The following is a 19,365-nucleotide window of genomic DNA, read 5'->3' as shown; positions in this document are numbered from 1 at the left end:
CCCCCCAGGGGGGATGGCCACGCCGCAGTCCCTTCTCCTCCATTCTCTTCTTGGGATCTTGGGCATGCACGCACACGCACCTGGCGTGAGTTTTAAGCCACCGGGTCTGGGATAGGAACCGCGGTCAACTACATGGGAGTCCAACGACATAGCCACTACACTAACTGCTGGTTCCCTGCCCCCACCCCCCTAAAGAATTACTATTTTTATTTTTTATTTAACCTTATTCATTCATCCAATTTGACCAAAAAGGGAGAGAATGTGTGTGGGGGGTAAGAAAGCAAGTCGTCAGGTCCATTACTTGAGCCATGGTCAGCCATGTGGGAGTCCAGTGCCTTTAACCACCACACCACCTGCCAGCCCCTCCCAGTGTGAGTTTCAAGCCACTAGGACTGGGACTTGACTACAGTTGAGTACATGAAAGAACAACGACATAACCATTATGCCATCTGCTGGTCCCTCCTATGTGGTTTTAATACTAAGCCTTTCTGAAGGTTTTTACCCTGGAAGTTGGAATGAAGGGAAAGGAGTTAGAGGGTTCTCTCCTTAAAAGGAGACTTCTGCCTGAGGCCTCCTGAAGTCAGCCTTGTTGGAAGTGCCACAATGAAACTTTTTTTTTTTTTGAGAGGTTTTTGCTATAGGGCGCTTGCGCTCCCCAGAGACAGAAAGTGCGATATCACCCCCCAGGGGGCATGGCCATGCTGCAATCCCTTCTTCTCCTTTCTCCTCTTGGGATATTGGGCACGCACGCACATGCGCCCAGCCTGAGTTTAAGCCACCAGGTCTGGGACTTGAACCACGGTCAACTACATGGGAGTGCAGCCACATAGCCATTACGCTAACTGCTGGTTCTCAAAGAAATGTTCTTGATGCCTGATGATGACTCAGCTTCTCTCGGGAGCTCTAGACCTTCTCAACTGCATTGCTCACTAGACTTCTGCCTTTGTCTGTGTCTGAGACACCCCCCCCCCCCCGGGGTCAAAGCCCAGGTTCTTTAATTCATATATACTCTCCTCTCCTGAACTTTTTCAGAAACCTGACCTTCTTTAATTCATATATACTCTCCTCTCCTGAACTTTTTCAGAAACCTGACCCTCCTCCACGATTCACTCCTGCGGTGACTGACCTAATCAGTTATCTAACCATCCAGGCCTGGGAGTTCTCCACTCCTTCATTCAAGAAGGGTCAATTCAGCCCTCCCATGGGCTAGGTCTCAGGGGTAAAAGGCATGCATGAGACAGTGCAACACAAGATATGAAACACACAAGCACAAGTGATTACACCTGGGGAAGGGAAACCACATGTGCCAAGGCTCTCACAGCAGCAGAGGGCGCTATCTTGTGCACAAGCTTACCATGTTCAGGAGAGGTTTCCTGGAAGAGCTGACACTGGACTTCAGTCAGGAGAGGAGGGAGGGAAGGAAAAGGCCTTCTGAGCAAAAGGGTCTGCAGGGGGAAGAATGCAGAAGAAAAAGAACAGTGTCTGGGAGGACTGAAAGCAGCAGGCAATGCTAACATAAAATGTCAGGAAGAGGAGTCTTGAGAGCCAAGGCTGGAGGCATAAACAGGTGGTTAAAGAGGCTCTTGTTGGGACCACCAGTTAGCATAATGGCTTTGTTGCTTGACTCCCACATAGTTGACCGCGGTTTGAGTGCCGCACCTGACAGCTTAAACTCACACCAGGCGCATGTGCACACGTGCCCAAGATCCCGAGAGGAGATTGCAGTGCCCCCTCGGGGCTGATTTCTTGCTTTCTGTCTCTCTGGCAAGCACACATGCCCTATAGCAAAAACCTCCCTCAAAAAAACAAACAAACAAAAAAAAAGGCTTTTGTTGGGGAAGGGCGTATCAGTAGTCAGACTTTGTCTTAAAGTGAGTGGAGAGCCATTGGAGGGTTTGGGGCTTTGGGTGGGAGGGGTGGTAAAGGTGCCATAGTATTTGTATTTTAGTGACTCCTTTTGGAGGTGGCATAGAGGTTTGAACATGGAGGTATAAAGATGGAAGTGAGATCACACAAAGACAGATGATGAGACCTGAACTAGGCTGTGGAGGAAAGGAACAAACTCAGGACAATTCACTAGGTAGAGAGGAGGAGGACTGCGTTAAGGAGGACTTCCTTGTTTCTGGCTGGGTGGATAGTAGGCCACAGTGGAACTAAAGTACAGGAGAGAAGAAAATAGTTTGGGGGATTTCAATGAGTTCATATTTGGCTACACTGAGTCTGAATAGCTACAGGGAATTCAGGAGCGGAGATTCAGAGCTGTCTAGCAGGAAGCACAAGGCAGAAGCTCCAAGGGGAGGTTGGGACGGGAGATGTGAACCCCTCAGTCCTAACTGCTAGTAGCTGGATGAGCAGGAGAGGATGCAGTTACTCCAGGGAAGTCTGCAGAAGGGGAAAACAGAGGGTGGGGAGCATGTTAAAGGAGTAGGCCAAAGGAAAAAACCCAGACGAGAGAGAGAGAAGAAACTCAGAGTGGTAAGGAGGACAGAGTGAGAAGAGTAGCATGGAAGTCAAAGGGATACAGCTGGAAGAAATGAGGAAAACAGTTAGTGTCATCTCTACAGAGAAGTCCAGCAGGGTAGATAGGAAATCCTTCATTAGCCTTGACATGTAGGTAGCCTCTGACTGGCAGGGGCAGGTCTCGGTGGACACAGCCATCTTTATCTCACTGTACCTACTGTATGCGTGGAAAGAGCAATGGAGCTGAGTTCCTAAGCAGGAGGGACTCTAAAGTTAAACAAAGTTGCATTTTAGAATAAACAACAAAAAAGAGAGAAAGGAAGGGAGAAAGGAAGGAAGGAGAAAGAATTAGAGTAAACAGTTGTGAACTAAACATTCAAAAATCACTTAAACTTTTAGAAGCCCTATTCTGTGGGAAACAAACATAGCATTGCTCAGGAAGGAAGGAGTCTCTGAGCTGTAGTGATTCTGTGCTATTCCAGTGGACATATTTCTAATGTATCCTTTTTGTACATTAAAGCACATTTTTGGCATTTATAACCACATTCATCCTGACCAGTGCATTTAAAGGAACTTGGTTTTGTACAACAGTGCCCCCAGGTGTACATGTCATGCATACATACTTAGTACCATGGCAATATACTGTAATATACATGGCAAGTATTGTTCTGATATTTTTTAACTGGAAAAGATCAGACTAACAGATGCTGGGCCAGCAGGTGGTATGGTGGTTAAGGTGGCATGGTGGTTAAGGCAACTAGATCCTACATGGCCAATCGAACATTTCACATCACAGGCTTGAGAACATGAGTGTGTGCTTGTGCTAATTTTGTCTACCTTGAAAATCTGTTCAGTGTAGCCACCCTGTTGTTAGTAACTTGTTGCAGCTTCTCCCTATATCAACACTTACTCTCTCACCTTGCACTTTTACTATGTAGTTGGCCTCTTGCTGGTAAGCCTCATGAACCCCCATCTCTGTTAGCTTCAAACTTCATCTTCACAGAATTAAAGAAGGGTAGGGCCTTGCTCTGGATCTGGTTTTGGTTTCAGGGAATGTGGTGGCTGTCTTCATCTTCTATCCAGACCTGTAACATGTTTTCCACGTCAGCAATAAGGCTTGATTTTTTTTTTAAACCATTCATGTGTTCATTTGAGTAGCACTTTTAATTTCCTTTAAGAACCTTTCCTTTGCATTCCACAACATGGCTAACTGGCTGGCTTTGGGCCAATCTCAGCTTTCAATATTCCTTCAGTACTAAGTTTAATTATTTCTAGCTTCTGATTTAAAGTGAAAGATGTGTGGCTCTTACTTTCATTTGAACATTTAGAAGCCATTGTAGGGTTAATCGGCCTAATTTCAGTACTTCATGTCTCAGGGAACAGGGAAGCCTGAGGAGAGAAGAGAGTTGGGGGTCAGAGTATGCACATTTAAGTTAATCATCTTATATGGGGATGGTTCATGGCACCCCAGAATAATTATAACCATAGTAAAAATCACTGATCACCATAACAGATGTACCAATGAAAAATCCTGAAATATTTCCAGGATTACATTTCACATCTTATTTAAATACCTTTATTTCTTGCTCACAAAAATGCCTGCTGAGGGTCCAGTGGCTTTCTTGGGACAGCTCTCTCTTCCATGTAGTAACTCAGGACTCAAAACTGCTATCACCATGTCAGAAAAAAAGAGCTGGCTTTTTAACTTTTTTTTTTTTGCTATTGGCTGAGTGCACCTGCCAGAGAGAGAGAGAGAGAGAGAGGGAGAGAGGGAGGGAGGGAAGGAGGGAGAGAGAGAGAGAGAGAGAAATCACCCCCTAGACGGCCAAGCCTCAATCCCATCTCCTCCATTCTCCTCTCAGGATTTTGGGCATGCCTGCACATATGCCCCAGTGTTTTAAGCCTCCCAGTCTGGGACCTGAAACCATTATGCCATCTGCTGGTCCCAAGAGCTGGCTCTTAAGTGATCCTAGATGGAGAGGCCACACTGCAGAGTGTATGAGTATCTACTGAGCAATAAATGCCTTTACCAGGAGAAAACTAATTTGGGGCTTCTGGAGACACTCAAAAGGCTGACTCTTCTGAGTATGTTGCAAAAATGAGAGAAATAATCAGCACTTGGTCACTTTTCTGAATCCTGTCAGCTGAGTCCTGGAGCCAGTCAGGGGATAGCACCTTCTCAACACAGGACATGTATAAGATTGTTTTATTTTCTTCCTTTTTCAAATAAAAGGAAGATTTCAAAAAGTTCAAGGGAAAATGTTATTAACGTACACATTTATTTTGGTGGAAAACTTTTTTTGAAACCTATGCAGTTTTTTCATAATATGCACTTACCATGAACTTTTTGAAGACCCCTGGTACGAATGATGGAAAATGACAAGCAAAGGTTCCTTTCCATTTTATGTTAACAATAAGTTGGATGTTAAACACAGCTAAGGTGGACATCACTCAATTATTTATTGTACTCGTTTCCCTTATGCTATGGTTAACATACACAGAAAGAAATCCCACTGCTCACTTACCTCTACTGTTTATTGTGTATTTACCACATGGGACTATACTTTGTTTTCTTGGCCTTTTCAAAGATAGAAATACATACATTGCGATGCTGATTTGTCCAGTCCCTGTTCGGGCGCCAGGTGTCCCGACCCGGGGGGACAGCCGAACAGGTTTCCTGAGTGAAGGAGTGAGAGCTGGGACAAGCGGCGTAGTGTTACAGCACGGAGACGACAGTGTCGTCCGTTTATTGTGGGCAGCACGGTACAGCACAGAGACGATGCAGTGTCGCGTCATCTACTGTGAGCAGCACGGAGACGAAGCGGTGTCACAGCTCTTCAGGGTCGTCCGGAGACGATGTAGTGTTACAGCTCTTCAGGGCAAGTCGTCTGGAGACAATGCAGTGTCAGCTCTTCGGGATCTTCAGGGTCGTCTGGAGATTGCGCGGTGTTTCAGCTCTTCAGTTGTCGTCTTCCTGGTCATTGTCGTCGTCTTGGTCGTCTGTGTCGCCTGGCTACTGTGGGCCAGGCATCGTGGTTATATACACTCTGGTGGGTTGTAAATGGTGGGTCGTGATTGGTTGTAAACGGTGGGTCGTGATTGGTTGTAAACGGTGGGCCCTGATTGGTTGTTAACGGTGGGCTATGATTGGTTGCTTTTGGACCAATCATGAGGTGCCGGATATGCAAATTTGAGGGATTCTAGTGGCCAATCAGAGCAAGGTTTCAAAGGTCAGGTTTTTGGAAGGGAACCAATCATGGTAATTGTTTGCTCTCTGAGAAACCTCGGCAGACTCGCTGGTGTGCAGCTTCCCACACTGATTATTTTTGTTTCTAAATTGTTTATACCCCATACAACCCTCCCCCTTCCCTGATACAGTATCATGAAACACCACAAATGCTTTAAGTGTACATCATACATTTATTACCAACAACCCTCTCAACTCCAAAATTGGGCACAGGGATTAAAAATAAAAATTCATTGCACTACTTAGTAAAGCATTACTAGTAACTTTCATAAAAAATGTACAAACTTTGTTAAAAATTTATCAAGCCTTCAAATGATTTGGTTACAGATATTTATAATACGTACATTTAAAACTATATGTTAACTGATACAATGGAATATGATTTAAGGAAACAACTCAGCAAATGATTCCAAAAAACACCCCTGTAAGCTTTCATAATCTGAAACAAACAGCAAAATGAGGTAACCAAATGTACTAACAGGGGGAAAACAGCTTTCTAGTAATGAAGGCCTAAAGATATCTGTGAAAAATATTCTCATAACTGAGTTGGTTGGTAGATCTCATTCAAAATTATTATGAGGTCCAAATTTAAGTATCTTAACAAATCACATTTCAGAGTATATAAAATCTAAATAGGCTTTCACATTTTCCAGATTCTGCTAAAAATTATTTCTTTTTAAGACAGAAAATCCTGTTATGAGATCTTGATACCTGGAGACCTCATCTTTTTTGGAGGAGGGGGAGTGGAAATTTAAAAAACATCGATGACAATTTATGTGGGAAAAAAAAAAAAAAAACAAACAAAAACCAAAAAACAAAAACCCACAAAAACCCTCACAGCTGAGTTATGATGATAAAGCCAATATTGTCATAGGAGGAAAAAGATGAAGGTAACAAACCAACATCTGCCTGCTATCTGGTGCACCACCCAAGGTGACAACAGCTGGGCATGAATGCTGGGCATGAATCAACTGTTTTCGCTTTTGCTAGCTAGCTACAAAGTTGCTCACTGTGGCTAATCTGAGCTTGTCAGAACACATGCATATGTGCTCTTAATACACACTAACCACTTAATAAGCAAATCTGCACACATCTCCAAGAGCCCCATGCAATGAAAAGACATTCCCAAAGAGAGATCAACCACAAGAGCGCAACAATTAAATTCAGGATTTATCCAAACAGACCCTGCTGCCTCTTAAATTGCTAACTGCCTCTCAAAAATACACTGGAAAGGGACATTAGGACAAGAATTCAGTCTGACGGAGGGAAATAAAAGCTACTTTTCCTAGTCATTAGTACAATGTGCCTTGTTGGGTATCTATATAAATTAGAAAAAGTGCTTTACTTGCATGCTTCAATAAAATGAATACTGAGTGTAGTAGTGTTATGTTAGATCTGTACAGATACAAATTTTTTGCAGCAATATAAAAGAGTCTATGTATAAGATGGGCTTTTGCCATTTTAAACATGATTTTTTAATTAAAAAAATAAAGATTAAACTATACGTGATTTGTATGTAGCTGACTATTATGCCAATAATTTTGGTCTCTGACACACTTTTTATTCATTAGGAATAGGTGGGGGTTATCCTAATGACTTAAAAGTAGCATGTGCATTTTACCACTATTTAGATGTATTTGTCTGATGCACTGACAAATCGAGGGGCAAACAAAGTATGCAAAATTTTATTTGTATGACTAGATAGAGGCAACAGTATCTGGAAAAGGGCAAATTGTGCTTCTGTGTGCATTTACTTTACTGAACTCTAGGCTGTGATGAGCTTATAGGGATTTCAAGGGAAGGCAAGCAGCATGGCAATAACAAGTCGTTAACACTGTTGGAGCAGAAAAATGACACAGAGCCAATGAAAGCTGAGTGAGGCTAGCAGCCAATCACCATGGTTCTGACTGAAAAATGCAGCTTGTGCTACTGCAAATAAAGCAATGCCGCCAGCTGCAGGAAGAGGCAATGATGAATGCACTAAAAGAACAAGAAACTTTGCTGGAGAACTGACATTAACCAATCTGAATTATCCTCAGTGGACCTATTTAGAAAAAACCACACGCTACGTATTATTTCAGGTCAACTAAATGAAGGTCAATTCCTGTTTGACAGCATTATTATTTTTTATACAAAAATCAAATCTTCATTTATACTGCAAGTAATCTGGATACCTGTTGTATTAAACTTTTCTCATTCAAACAAAAATTAAAAGGAAAGCAATAAAATATCAAGGCAAATCAGGTGTAAGGAACAAAAGCTGTGACAGTGCTTGATCCATCCTGAAATAAGGGCTTTGATGAGAAGCACATTTACTGAGAGAGGAACAATCAGGTAACTTTCAGAAATGGAGGTTGGCAGGTGATTGATTCATAGGAACAGAAAAACAGCGTTCTTAAACAAGTCAGTTGCCTATGGAAATTTGAACAAGGAACACATAGAAGTTCAAGCTGAGTTAGTGAACAGATTTTGTTCTGATGGAAGTCAAGGAGGTGAGACTTCATGGGACCAGTGGTATGCTTAGAAATATATTACTCAAATATCTTCAGAATAGACTACAAATCTAGACATTAAAAAAAAAGTCACAGGTACTTTCGTAAAAAGCTTACTGGAAATGTAAAGGAAAAAAACACGAAAGTATCAACATTCAAATCATTGATTGAAATGCTAATATTGCTAACTGATGATGTATGATATTGCACCTTCTTTTTGGAAACAGCAAGTTGGAGATTTAAAAATTTCTTTTCCACAACAGAATAAAAAATCAGGTTCATGGAGTGAGAATCTGTTACGCTTTTTTCCTTAAGTGACTCACTTGGGACCACCAATGAAAAGAAGGTGACAGCTGCCTGAAGCAAAGGAAGAAGGCTTTTCTCATTCCATTCGTTGGGAGGGAAGGAGATGGAGTATTCAATGCTTATAATTGATGCACCCTTAGCAATCAGTGTGCAACAGCAAACACAAGGGAAAAAAACCAGTGTACAGTACTAGTGCTGTTTAAATAACACACCAGATTATACATTGCAGCATAATTAAAACTACGCACACATTCTTGGTACATGCTGGTATATAGGATCTCATACATACATTAGCTACCATGCCCTCACACAAGTAGTTGCACACATTCGCTCACACAGATACATTTATCACCAACAATCATACGCTGCATTCATTTCCACTCACAGTTTCTGAAGGCTCTATATAAGGTAGATTGCTATATCATCTGGAGCTACCACTTTTTATAAAAGCACATGCTAAAAGATCACGTCCACTGTAATCTTGCAGCAACACTCGGAATGATCACACAAAAACCAGGGAATGTTAGTGCACACACGAAATTAAGCTAAAGAAAGTCTTTGGAGTTCCAATCACACGGTTAGTATAACAATCCCATAATTGTGAAGACTAATTGTAAGCTTTTATAGTTGATTAAGTCACACAGTGCAAAGAAAGGTCCATTGACCCTTTTGGTAAAGGGAGGGCTGGAAGCCACACAGATTAAGTTCAATGGATAGTCCGTATATACATGTGATGAGGAACACCCAAACTATATTTGTGCTCTTAGGTTGGTCATTCTGAATCCCGATGCACTTCTGAAGCATCAGCTCGGCAAATTGGGCAAGTACGGTTTGCCTAAAAAAAAAAAAAAAAGAGAGAGAGAGGGAGTTGTTGTTTGAATTGTGACTTAAATAATGAAACATTCAAAGCAATGGAACTGCTTTTACTACTAACAGTTTTTACATTCTTTATTCTCTTTAAAACACACAAAGCAACAATTTGTCTTAAAAACAAAACAAAAACCCTCCAAAACTTGAAAGATGTAATACCTTATGAATGATTTATTTTTAATCAGGTGACAGGGTGAAACCCTAGATTTTAAGTGTTTCACCTTACTGACAAACTATTAAGAAAATTTGTTTATTATCAAATAGTCACTCTTAATACTGAAGATACTATTCACAAAATGGTGCTGGAACAACCAGATAGCCACATGCAGAAGAATGAAGGTGAACTCTGACCTCACACCATATATGAAAATGAAACATTTAATGGTCAGATGCATGGTTCAAGTCCTGGACTCAGGGCCTTGAAAATTACTCCAGGCGCATGTGTATGCATGCCCCTAAATCCCGAGATGGGAATGGAGAAGGCACTGTGGCATGACCATATCCCTGGGGAGTGATTTCTAACTTTCTCTCTCTAGCAAGCGCAAGTGCCCTACAGCAAAAACAAAACAAACAAAAAAAGAAACAAATGAACAATAAAAAAAAAAAAAACACAAAAAAACCATTTAATGGTAGTAGGAAAGTCTGACTATAAACTGGTGAGTCCATCTAGCTTCATGGCTCTACATACTCACCCCTTCCTGGGCTCCTAAACTTGATATTCTGTCTCAACAAATGGTACCACCACTTGCCAACTTGCTAGAGTTAAAAACATAAGCATCACCTGCTCTCTTTTTACAACCCATTATTTATCTAATACTATCTTTTTCTATACACTCTGTTGGCTTTCAAATCAGTCCTTCTTTTCATTCAACTGCCACAACCCATACTCAGTCTAGCTCAACCTGTCTGTGTTCTATCTCCTAGTCTTTCAGAAATTAATTTTTATATTTCATTCTCCAAACAATGGCCAATGATCCTCCCCCTCCCACAATATTTATTTGCCCTGATTTTCAAGTCGCTAGTACAGGACTCTATGGTTGGCCACGTGGGAATCCAGTGTCTTAACCACCATGCTATCTATTAGCCCCCAGTGATCTTTCTAACATCAATTTTTTTTTAATAAAGTATTATTTTATTGGGGCTGGAAGGTGACTTGGTGGTTGAAGGTGCTGGATTCCCACATGGCCGACTGCGGTTCAAGTCCTGGCCCTGGTGGCTTGCTTTCTCGCTTTCTCCTTCTCTCTCTGTCTCGCTCTGGTCAAATTAAAATAATAACAACAACAAATGGAATTAAATAAATAAATATTTTTTAAAAAGAACTATTTAACTCTATTTATTATTTTTTAAATTTGACCAGAGAGAGGGAGACAGAGCAAGAGAGGGAAAGTGAGAAAGCAAGTCACCAGATCTGGGACTTGAAATGTAGCTGGCCATGTGGAGTCCAGAGCCTTTAACCACCATGCCACCTGCTGGCCCCATCTAAAACAAGTCATATCTTTCTCCATTGTTTTCAGGATCAAGTCCAAACTCTTTCACACTTCATTATGACTTCATAGTAAGATGTCACTGGTTGTATCTCTAAATACCTTCTCTTGCCACTCTTCCTCATATTCCATCTATGGCCACATGAAACTTGTGTTTTGCTTATTGTTCCCCTACTTCCACATCAGGGCTTTGAACATATAATGCTTTTTTCTAAAACTGAGACTCTTATCTTCAGGATTTGGTTTGGGCTAAGGTGGGTACCCTGTACTCACTCAGAGAACTGATTCTACAATAAAACTTCAAGAAGTTCATAAAAAATGATAGTACTGGGAACTAGCAGATGGTATAATGGTTATGTTGCTGGACTCCCATGTAGTCAACTGTGGTTTGAAACCAGGATCCAGTAGTTGCTTAAAAAAGAAAATAAGGAAAAAAAAAAAAAAAAAAAAAAAAAACCACCAAAAAACTGGGACCAGCAGATGGTACAATACTTACATCACTGGACTCCTACATAGTTGACAGTGTTTCAAATCCCACCCCTAGCAGCTTAAAACTCACACTGGTACATGTGCACGTGTGCCCAAAATCCTGAGAGACTGGGGGAGAAGGAATGAGGTGTGGCTGTCCCCACTGGGGGGTGATTTTCCACTTTCTGTTTCTCTGTCTCTCTCTGGTGAGTGCATGCATCCTATAGTCCTACTGCAAAAATCTCTCTCTCAAAAAAAAAAAAAAAAAAAAAAAAAAAAAAAGAAAGAAAGAAAGAAAGAAAAATAAGGGCCAGCAGATGGCATAGTGATTAAGGGCACTCGACTCTCACATGCCTGATCACAGTTTGAGTCCTGGATCTGGTGGCCTGCTTTCTCTCTTTTCCCTCCTCTCTTTCACTCTGTCCCTCTCCGGTAAAATTAAAAAAACAAATAAATGGGACCAGCAGATGGTGTAATGGCTACGTCACTGGACTCCCATGTAGTCGACTATGGTTTGAGTCACGGACCCTGTGGCTTAAACTTGGGCTGGGCATGTGTGCATGTGTGCCCAAGATCCTGAGAGGAGAATGGAGGAAAAGGGATTGCAATGTGGCCATCTCCCCTGGGGAGTGATTTCTTGCTTTCTATCTCTCTGCCTCTGTCTTTCTGGTGAGCACATGCCCCTATAGCAAAAACCTCTCCAAAAAAATGAAAAGTTAAAATAATTCTTAAAAATGAAAAAGAAAATGGAATTACAAGCTAACTTTAGTGTAATAAATCCCATACATATCTTTGAAAAATATGCACTTTCCATAACTCTTTGAAGACTCTCCTGACATTTTAACTCTTTTGAAAAAAATCTATTTTCCTCGCTAAACTATGAAATCAATCTTCCTCACCAAACCAGAAGCATTTTACAAAACAGAATGCAGTTAAAGAAATAAGAAAACCATGACATAAAGCCAACTATTTTACTGCCTCACATTTTTATTCTATTATAATTTAAGACTATAAAAATATGAAGGGTGTGGGCCAGCAGATGGTGAGGTAGTTAGGACACTGGACTCCCACATGGCCCCCTATGGTTCAAGTCCCAGACCTAACTGGGCTTGCTTTCTTACTTTCCTTCTCTCCCTGGTGAGCACATGTGCCCTATAGCAAATTAGAAAATAATAATAAATACAATTAAATAAATAACTTTAAAGAAAAGTAAAAAGGGTGGGCCATATGTGCCCAAATTCCCAAAAGAATGGAGGAGAAGGGATTATGGTGTGGTCATCCCCTTCGAAAGTGCTTTCTCACTTTCTCTCCCCCTCAACCCCATCTCTCTGGTGAGCATGTGTGCCCCATACCAAAAAAAAAAAAAAAAAAAAAAGTATGAAGAATAAGAAAAGCGAAAAATAGGAAAAAATAAATCCTACAGAAACTTTACCCTAGTTTATCCACTGCTATACATTTATGTCCTTTGGGCTTAAAAAATATATATTGTAGATACAAAGGAGAAAATGATCAGAATTAAACAAAATACTAGATGTTTATTCCCACACAAACTTCTTGACACAGGAGGTCCAGGGAGGTATCCTTCTAAACTCTTAGTGGAAACTGGCCTAAATTCAGGCCTTTCCCCTATATAGCAATCAGAACACTGATTGTCAAGGACTAACAACCTATTTTCGGCTTTTGTGTAATTGCTCTCATGCTGATAAATTCATTTTTACTGGCCTTTCCTCTTCTTGGCATAGCTCACACTCTGAAACCTGTTTCAATTTTGTGTCCTTTCCCACCCTCCATTAAATCAGACTTATTCTAATCAACCTATGGTCAATAAAATAGAAAATTCAGTGTTATTTCCTTTATAGATGCCATCCACTTTACCTTAAGCCATTTGTCAACACACTTGGCATGGAACTCGTGGTTACAGGGTAAGACTCTAAGTAGCTGCCTTGACTCAAAATCACACATGCATACTACACACCTGAAAAAACAAAAAGATCATTTAACCATAAAACCAGGTGGTTTCCTATTTTGTTATGACTACTGAACTAAACTACTTATTGTTATCACAATGCCACTTGAGTTTTTAGATAAAATTATCCACCAATACCCTAAAAAAATTATGATGGTAAGGCATTTAGTAAAAGTGCTTCAAGCCCAGTTGTGGTGACATGTGCTAAGATGTTGTGCTCATGGTCTGGGACCACATGGGAAGTGTGGTTCAATTCCTGGTCCAAACTAAAGACCATGCACAATGTCATGCACCTGTAAGCCATCTCTGCTAAAAAAAAAGCTGAGAGGAAATATATGTCTATAGTCCCAGTTAGAAGGCTAAGGGAGGATTGTGACATGGTGAGACTCTTGTTTTTAATTTTTCCAAAGGTGCTTTACCTTACTGACAAATTATCAAGAAAATTTCTGGCTAATATCTAAGCCAATCTTAATACTGAAGATACTATATTTTTTTTTAAAAAAAGGCATGCCAGGTACATGTGCATACATGTCCAAAATCCTAAGAGGTGAATGGAGAAGGGATTGTGGCAAGACTGTCCCACTCACTCACCTTTTTTCTTTTTTAAAAAACAATTTGTTTAATTTTATTTGTTATTACTATTTCTTAAATTTGACCAGAAAGAGACAGAGACAGAGAAAAGGAAAGCGAGAAAGCAAGCCACCAGGTATGGGACTCAAACTGCAGTCAGTCACGTGGGAGTCTAGCACTGCAACCATACCACCTGCTGGTCCCTCCTTCTCTTTCTTTTTTCCTCTCTCTCCTTAGTGAGCACATGTGTTCTAAATTATATATTTTTTATTTTTAATTTTTTTTAAGAGAGATTTTTGCTATAGGGTACATGTGCTCACGGGGGTAGGGTGGGGTAAAGACAGATAGAAAGTGAGAAATCACCCCCCCAGGGGGATGGCCACATTGCAATCCCTTCTCCATTCTCCTCTTAAGATCTTGGGCATGCACGCACACATGGCTCGTGTTGATTTTTTAAAAAGATTTATTTATTTATTTCTATTTGTTGTTATTATATTTTTTAATTTGAGCAGAGAGAGAGAAAGGGAAAGTGAGACAGGAAGTCGCCAGGTCCAGGACTTGAACCATGGTTGGGCGTGTGTGCATCCAGTGCCCTTAACCACCACGCCACCTGCTGGCTCCACCTGAAATGGGTTTTAAGCACCTGGGTCTGGAACTGGAACTATGGTAGATTACTTGGGAGTCCAGTGGCATAAACATTATTCCATCTGCTGGCCCCTACATTATATATATATATATTTTTTACATTATATTTTTTAACAATGGTGATTAAACAATTGGCTAACCACATGCAAAAAATGAAGGTGATACCTGATCTCACATCATACATTTACCCCCCCCCCGACCAAAAGCCTAAATGTAAACTATTAAATTCTTGGAAGAAAATATGGTAAATCTTTGTGACCTTGGATTAGAAAAATGTATCTCAGATACAGGGGTCAGCAGATAATGTGACAGTTGTCACTGGACTCCCACATGGCTGACTATGGTTCAAGTCCTAGACCCACTGGCTTGAAAATCATGCCAGGCACACTGCATGCATACCTAAGATCCCAGGAGAACAGAGAAGGGACTGTGGTGTGCCTAACACCCTTAGGGGGTGATTTCTCATTTTCCCTCTCATGGTCTCTGTCTCTCTTTTTCTGGCAAGCATATGGGCCTTAAGGCCAAAACTTCTTTTAAGAAAAGGTATCTTAGATATGACATCAAAAGCACATGAAAGAGGAAAAAAAAAAAAAGAGAAATCAAAAGTTCAACAAATTTAAAAAACTTTCCTTCAAAGGACACCATCAAAAAACAAGATGACAACCCACAGAATGGTAGAAATTTTTGAAAATAATTGATCTGATATGGGACCTGTGTCTACAATATAAGATATACAGAACTTCTACAATACAACAAAAAGATAATCCAATTTAAAAATAAAGGATCTGAATAGACATGTCCTTAGAAAAGATACACAAATGAGGCTAGCCATGGCCTGGTGATTAAGGTGGCTAGATCCCACATGGCCAACTGCACCATTCAAGTCTTGGACCTGGTAGCTTGAAAAACATGCTGGGCATGTGTGTGTGCATGCCGATAATCCTCAAAGGAGAGAGAGGGAGATGGAGGAAAAGAGACTGCAGTGTACAGATCAGCAGGTGGCGTGGCTATTAAGGCATTGGACACTCCCACATGGCCGACCACAGTTTGAGTCTTGAAACTGGTGCTTGCTTTCTCACTTGCCTTTCTGTGTGTCTGATCAAATGAAAATGACTGAATGAATAAATAAAATAAAACAAATTATTCTTAAAAGAGAGAGAGAGACTGCAGTGTGACCAGCCTCTAAGAGGGGTGTTTTCTGTATTTTATTTTTTTAGAAGGAAGATACACAAACAGCCAATAAAGCACACAGAAAGATGCTCAACATCTTTAGCAATAGGAAAATAAAAATCAAAACCTCAGTGAATAACACTTCACACCCATTAGAATGGCTTTAATAAAGACAGATGTTAATAAGTACTGACAAAGATAAGGAGAAATTGAAACCTTTGTATACTGCTGATGGGAATATAAAATGTTGTAGCCACTTTGAAAAAGTTAAACACAGTCAACCATATGACCCTGCAGTTCATTTCTAGGTATGTACCCAACAGAAATGAAAACATACATTTACAAAAACAGCTATATACAAATGTTCACAGTAGCATTATTCATAATAGCCAAAAAGTGGAAATAACCCAAATGTCCATCAATTGATGAAAGGATAAATAATGTGTTGTATCCACATAGCAGGATGACTTATCAACTGAAGTCACATAGATGAACCTTGAAAAAGTTAATCTTAGTGAAAGATGTCAGATAGAAAAAGACTATATGATCCCATTTATGTGACATCTATAGACACAAAGTAGACTGGGGTTGTAGGGAGGCACCAGGGTGGAGAGAATAGGAGGATATGGAAAGCAGCTGCTAATAGGCAAAGAGCTTCTTGGTAGGGTGAGAAAAAAGGTCTTAATTTGACTGTGGTAATAGTAGTACAACTCTATGAAGAATTTTCAGGTAAAAACCCTAAACTTTCTATGTATGAGACTTTTTGATCTTGTTAAAATATTCTAAAATTTGAATTAGAAACCATAAAAGATAGCTGTTGGATATAACTTTCTCAGATAACAGAAATGTTCTGCACCCAAACCTCCTTACATGGCAGTCATTAGCTAGTGTGACTAAGAAATTTGATTTTGTTTAATAAAATTAAATATTTGGGGGACCAGCAGTTTGCGTAATGGCTGTCATTGGACTCCCATGTAGTTGACCACGGTTGAAGTCCTGGAGCTGGTGGTTTAAACTCACACTGGGCACGTGTGTGTGCATGCCCAAGATCCCAAGACGAGAATGGAGAAGAGACTGCTGCATGGCCATGCCCCCAGGGGGATGATTTCTCACTTTCTCTCTTTCTGGTTAGCACATGTGCCATATGGCAAAAACCTCTCCAAAACAAAACAAAAATTTAAATATTTGGACTAGTGGACAGCATAATTCTGGAGTAAAATAGAGAAAACTCGAAGTTACCTTTGACTCTTAAGCTTTTATTTCATAAAGGCAGAAAAGGGAATTTAATAGAGTGATATAGAAAATATACTTACAAAGTCTGTTCTGACTGGTGGTTGTTAGGATTGAACCGGTAAGAAGGAAGTTGTTCGATATCTGCTTTAGTCAATCCTCGAGGCTTAGCCTCTCCTAGTCGCTCTGCCAGGTTTAACAGGGCCTATAGACGGAGGAAAAAAAAAGAAAACATACATATTTTCATCTTTCTTTTTTTATTAGAATACTTCTGAAACATAAAAAAAAAAGTATATACACAAAAATAGATAGTATAATGAACCCTCCCATATACCCATTACTCATGGTCAATGATTCATGGATAATACAGTCTTATTTTATATATTACTATCTTCCCTAGCCCCTGGATTATTGTGAAACAAAACCAAAAAATGGTATTCTTTTGTTGGCAAACTATGTGTATCTATAGAACACAGGTTATCAATCTCAGCATTTTGGGCTGGATAATTTTCTTTGCTTTTTGAGAGATTTTTGTTATAGAGTACCTGCACTCGCCAAAGACACAGATACAGACAGACAGAAAGAGAAAAATCATCCCCTGGGGGATGGTCATACTGCAATCCTTTCTCCTCCAATCTCTTTGGATTTTGACAACACACACACATGTGCCCAGTGAACCGTGGCCGATTCCGTGGGAGTCCAGTGACATAACCATTACGCCACCTGCTGGTCCCTGGATAATTCTTTGTTATGGGGGATAGGAACTATAGGATATTCAGCAGCACCCTGACACACTAGTTACACACTCCAACTGTAACAACCAAGAATATTTAGTGACATAGGAATAGGATAGGAACTATAGGATATTCAGCAGCACCCTGACACACTAGTTACACACTCCAACTGTAACAACCAAGAATATTTCCAGAAATCCACTATACAGTCCATGAAATCTTCATTTGATGCTGTGAACAGGAAAAGTTTAGAGCACAAGGGTTGACATTACATTTAGCATGCTGTTTAACAACTTCTCACAAGCCCACCCTGACTTTTAGGAAATGAAAATGGCAAAATTATAAGTCTAAAGAGCCACAATATAGAAAAGGAACTACTGCTCTTTTGAGGTATACCATTTCAAAGTCCAGACTGACTGACATACTGTTAACCAATTTTATGTGGTCAGGTTCCAACAAGTATCCGGTTTAAGGCAATTAGTTCTATGCTGAATCTGAATAGAAAGAGAACTAAAAACAAATTTCAGTTTTTCTACAATGCAAGGCCAACATAGCTATGTGTGTTAATGTCAGGGAATTCCTCTTGAGAGCTGAGAGAAAATTTCTCAAAACTAGAAGAGAAAGACGTTTCCCCCAATCAAATGCAGCTTTGGAGACATTCCATTAGTGACAAATACCCCTACCATCCAAAATAATGTAGTATTCTGTTTGCTCACAGTTAAAAAAAAAATCTACACAATTCTGCATTTTTATAAAACTCGATTAAAAAATAGTATTCTCAACTGTACAGTCACCAGAAGGAGTTATCAATAACTGCAGACACTTTGCTTGGCATCTCCAGCACTTTCGGCTTTCTCTGGCTGGTCTGTTCTGGCATCTCCATTTTCTACAGGGTTATTCCCTTTCTTGCCAGTGCCAGGCTTTCCCTTTTTTCCTCTGGGTGTCTCCCTTCTTTGCAGAGCCCATTTTGGGGCTGATGTTTGGCTTTGGAGGAGGAGGCAATTTCACAAACCTTCTTTGTGTTTAATTTCTCACCTTGACTTTACTACCTTTAGTATCCTCTTCAGCTTTCCAGATATATGATTTGAAAATATTTTTAGCATCCCCTTCAGGTCTTGCCAGATACATGATTTGTAAAATATTTTTTCCTGATCTGTAAGTTGTTTTTCCACAATGTTACTGTCTCTTTTGCCATGCAGAAGCTCTTTAATTTAATGTAGTCCTACTTGTTTAAATTTCTTTTTGTTGCCTAATCTTTTGGTATGGTATCTGAAAAAAAAAAACACTGCCAGGACCAATTATCAAGAAGCTTTTCTTCCATGAGTTTTACGGTTTCGGGTCTCATATTTAGGTCTTTAATTCATTTTGAGTTAATTTTCATGTATGGTGCAAGATAAGGGTCTAATTTCCTTCTTTTACATCAGTTATTCAACACCACTTATTGAACAAACTGTCCTTTGATCATTACATCTTTCTTTTTGGTCTTGTCAAGAATTAGCTGCCTAGGGACCAGCAGTTAGTGTAATGACTATGTCGCTGGACTCCCATGTAATCGACTGCAGTTCATGTCCCAGACCTGGTTGCTTAAAATTCATGCCGGGTGCATGTGCGTGCGTGCCCAAGATCCCGAGAGGAGAATGGAGGACAAGGGATTATGGCATGGCCATCCCCCCTGGGGGGTGATTTCTTGCTTTCTGTCTCTCTCTGTCTGGTGAGTGCACGT

The 19,365-nt window shown here is 40.3% G+C and overlaps 1 protein-coding gene and 1 long non-coding RNA gene across 13 annotated transcripts in view; both read right to left on the bottom strand.

The window, feature by feature from the left end:
- The window catches only part of LOC102486385 (uncharacterized), a 14,594-nt gene extending 9,474 nt beyond the window's left edge, over positions 1-5,120 (bottom strand). For both annotated transcript variants that reach the window (XR_333871.2, XR_333870.1), the window contains exons 1-4: positions 4,986-5,120; positions 3,771-3,849; positions 3,379-3,545; positions 1,355-1,445 (exon numbers count right to left, since the gene is read on the bottom strand). This is a non-coding gene — a long non-coding RNA (uncharacterized LOC102486385). The remainder of the gene's footprint in view (positions 1-1,354; positions 1,446-3,378; positions 3,546-3,770; positions 3,850-4,985) is intronic.
- Positions 5,121-6,132: 1,012 nt separating this feature from the next.
- RNF38 (ring finger protein 38) overlaps positions 6,133-19,365 on the bottom strand; it is an 88,031-nt gene continuing 74,798 nt past the window's right edge. For 10 of the 11 annotated variants that reach the window (XM_006143763.3, XM_027770038.1, XM_027770037.1 and 7 more), the window contains 3 exons: positions 16,992-17,113; positions 13,203-13,302; positions 6,133-9,340 (listed from right to left, as the gene is read on the bottom strand). In XM_006143763.3, coding sequence (XP_006143825.1) covers positions 9,278-9,340; positions 13,203-13,302; positions 16,992-17,113 — 285 coding nt within the window. In that variant the 3' untranslated portion in view covers positions 6,133-9,277. Of the gene's footprint in view, positions 9,341-13,202; positions 13,303-16,991; positions 17,114-18,857; positions 18,912-19,365 lie in introns of those variants that run through there. The other variant, XM_027770036.1, reaches the window with a different exon arrangement.

The sequence above is a fragment of the Tupaia chinensis genome, unplaced genomic scaffold (assembly GCF_000334495.1).
Source record: "Tupaia chinensis unplaced genomic scaffold, TupChi_1.0 Scaffold000104_1, whole genome shotgun sequence".
Classification (NCBI taxonomy): Eukaryota; Metazoa; Chordata; class Mammalia; order Scandentia; family Tupaiidae; genus Tupaia; species Tupaia belangeri.
The sequence above is the reverse complement of the archived record's forward strand: the minus strand, read 5'-3'. Positions and strand labels throughout refer to the sequence as shown.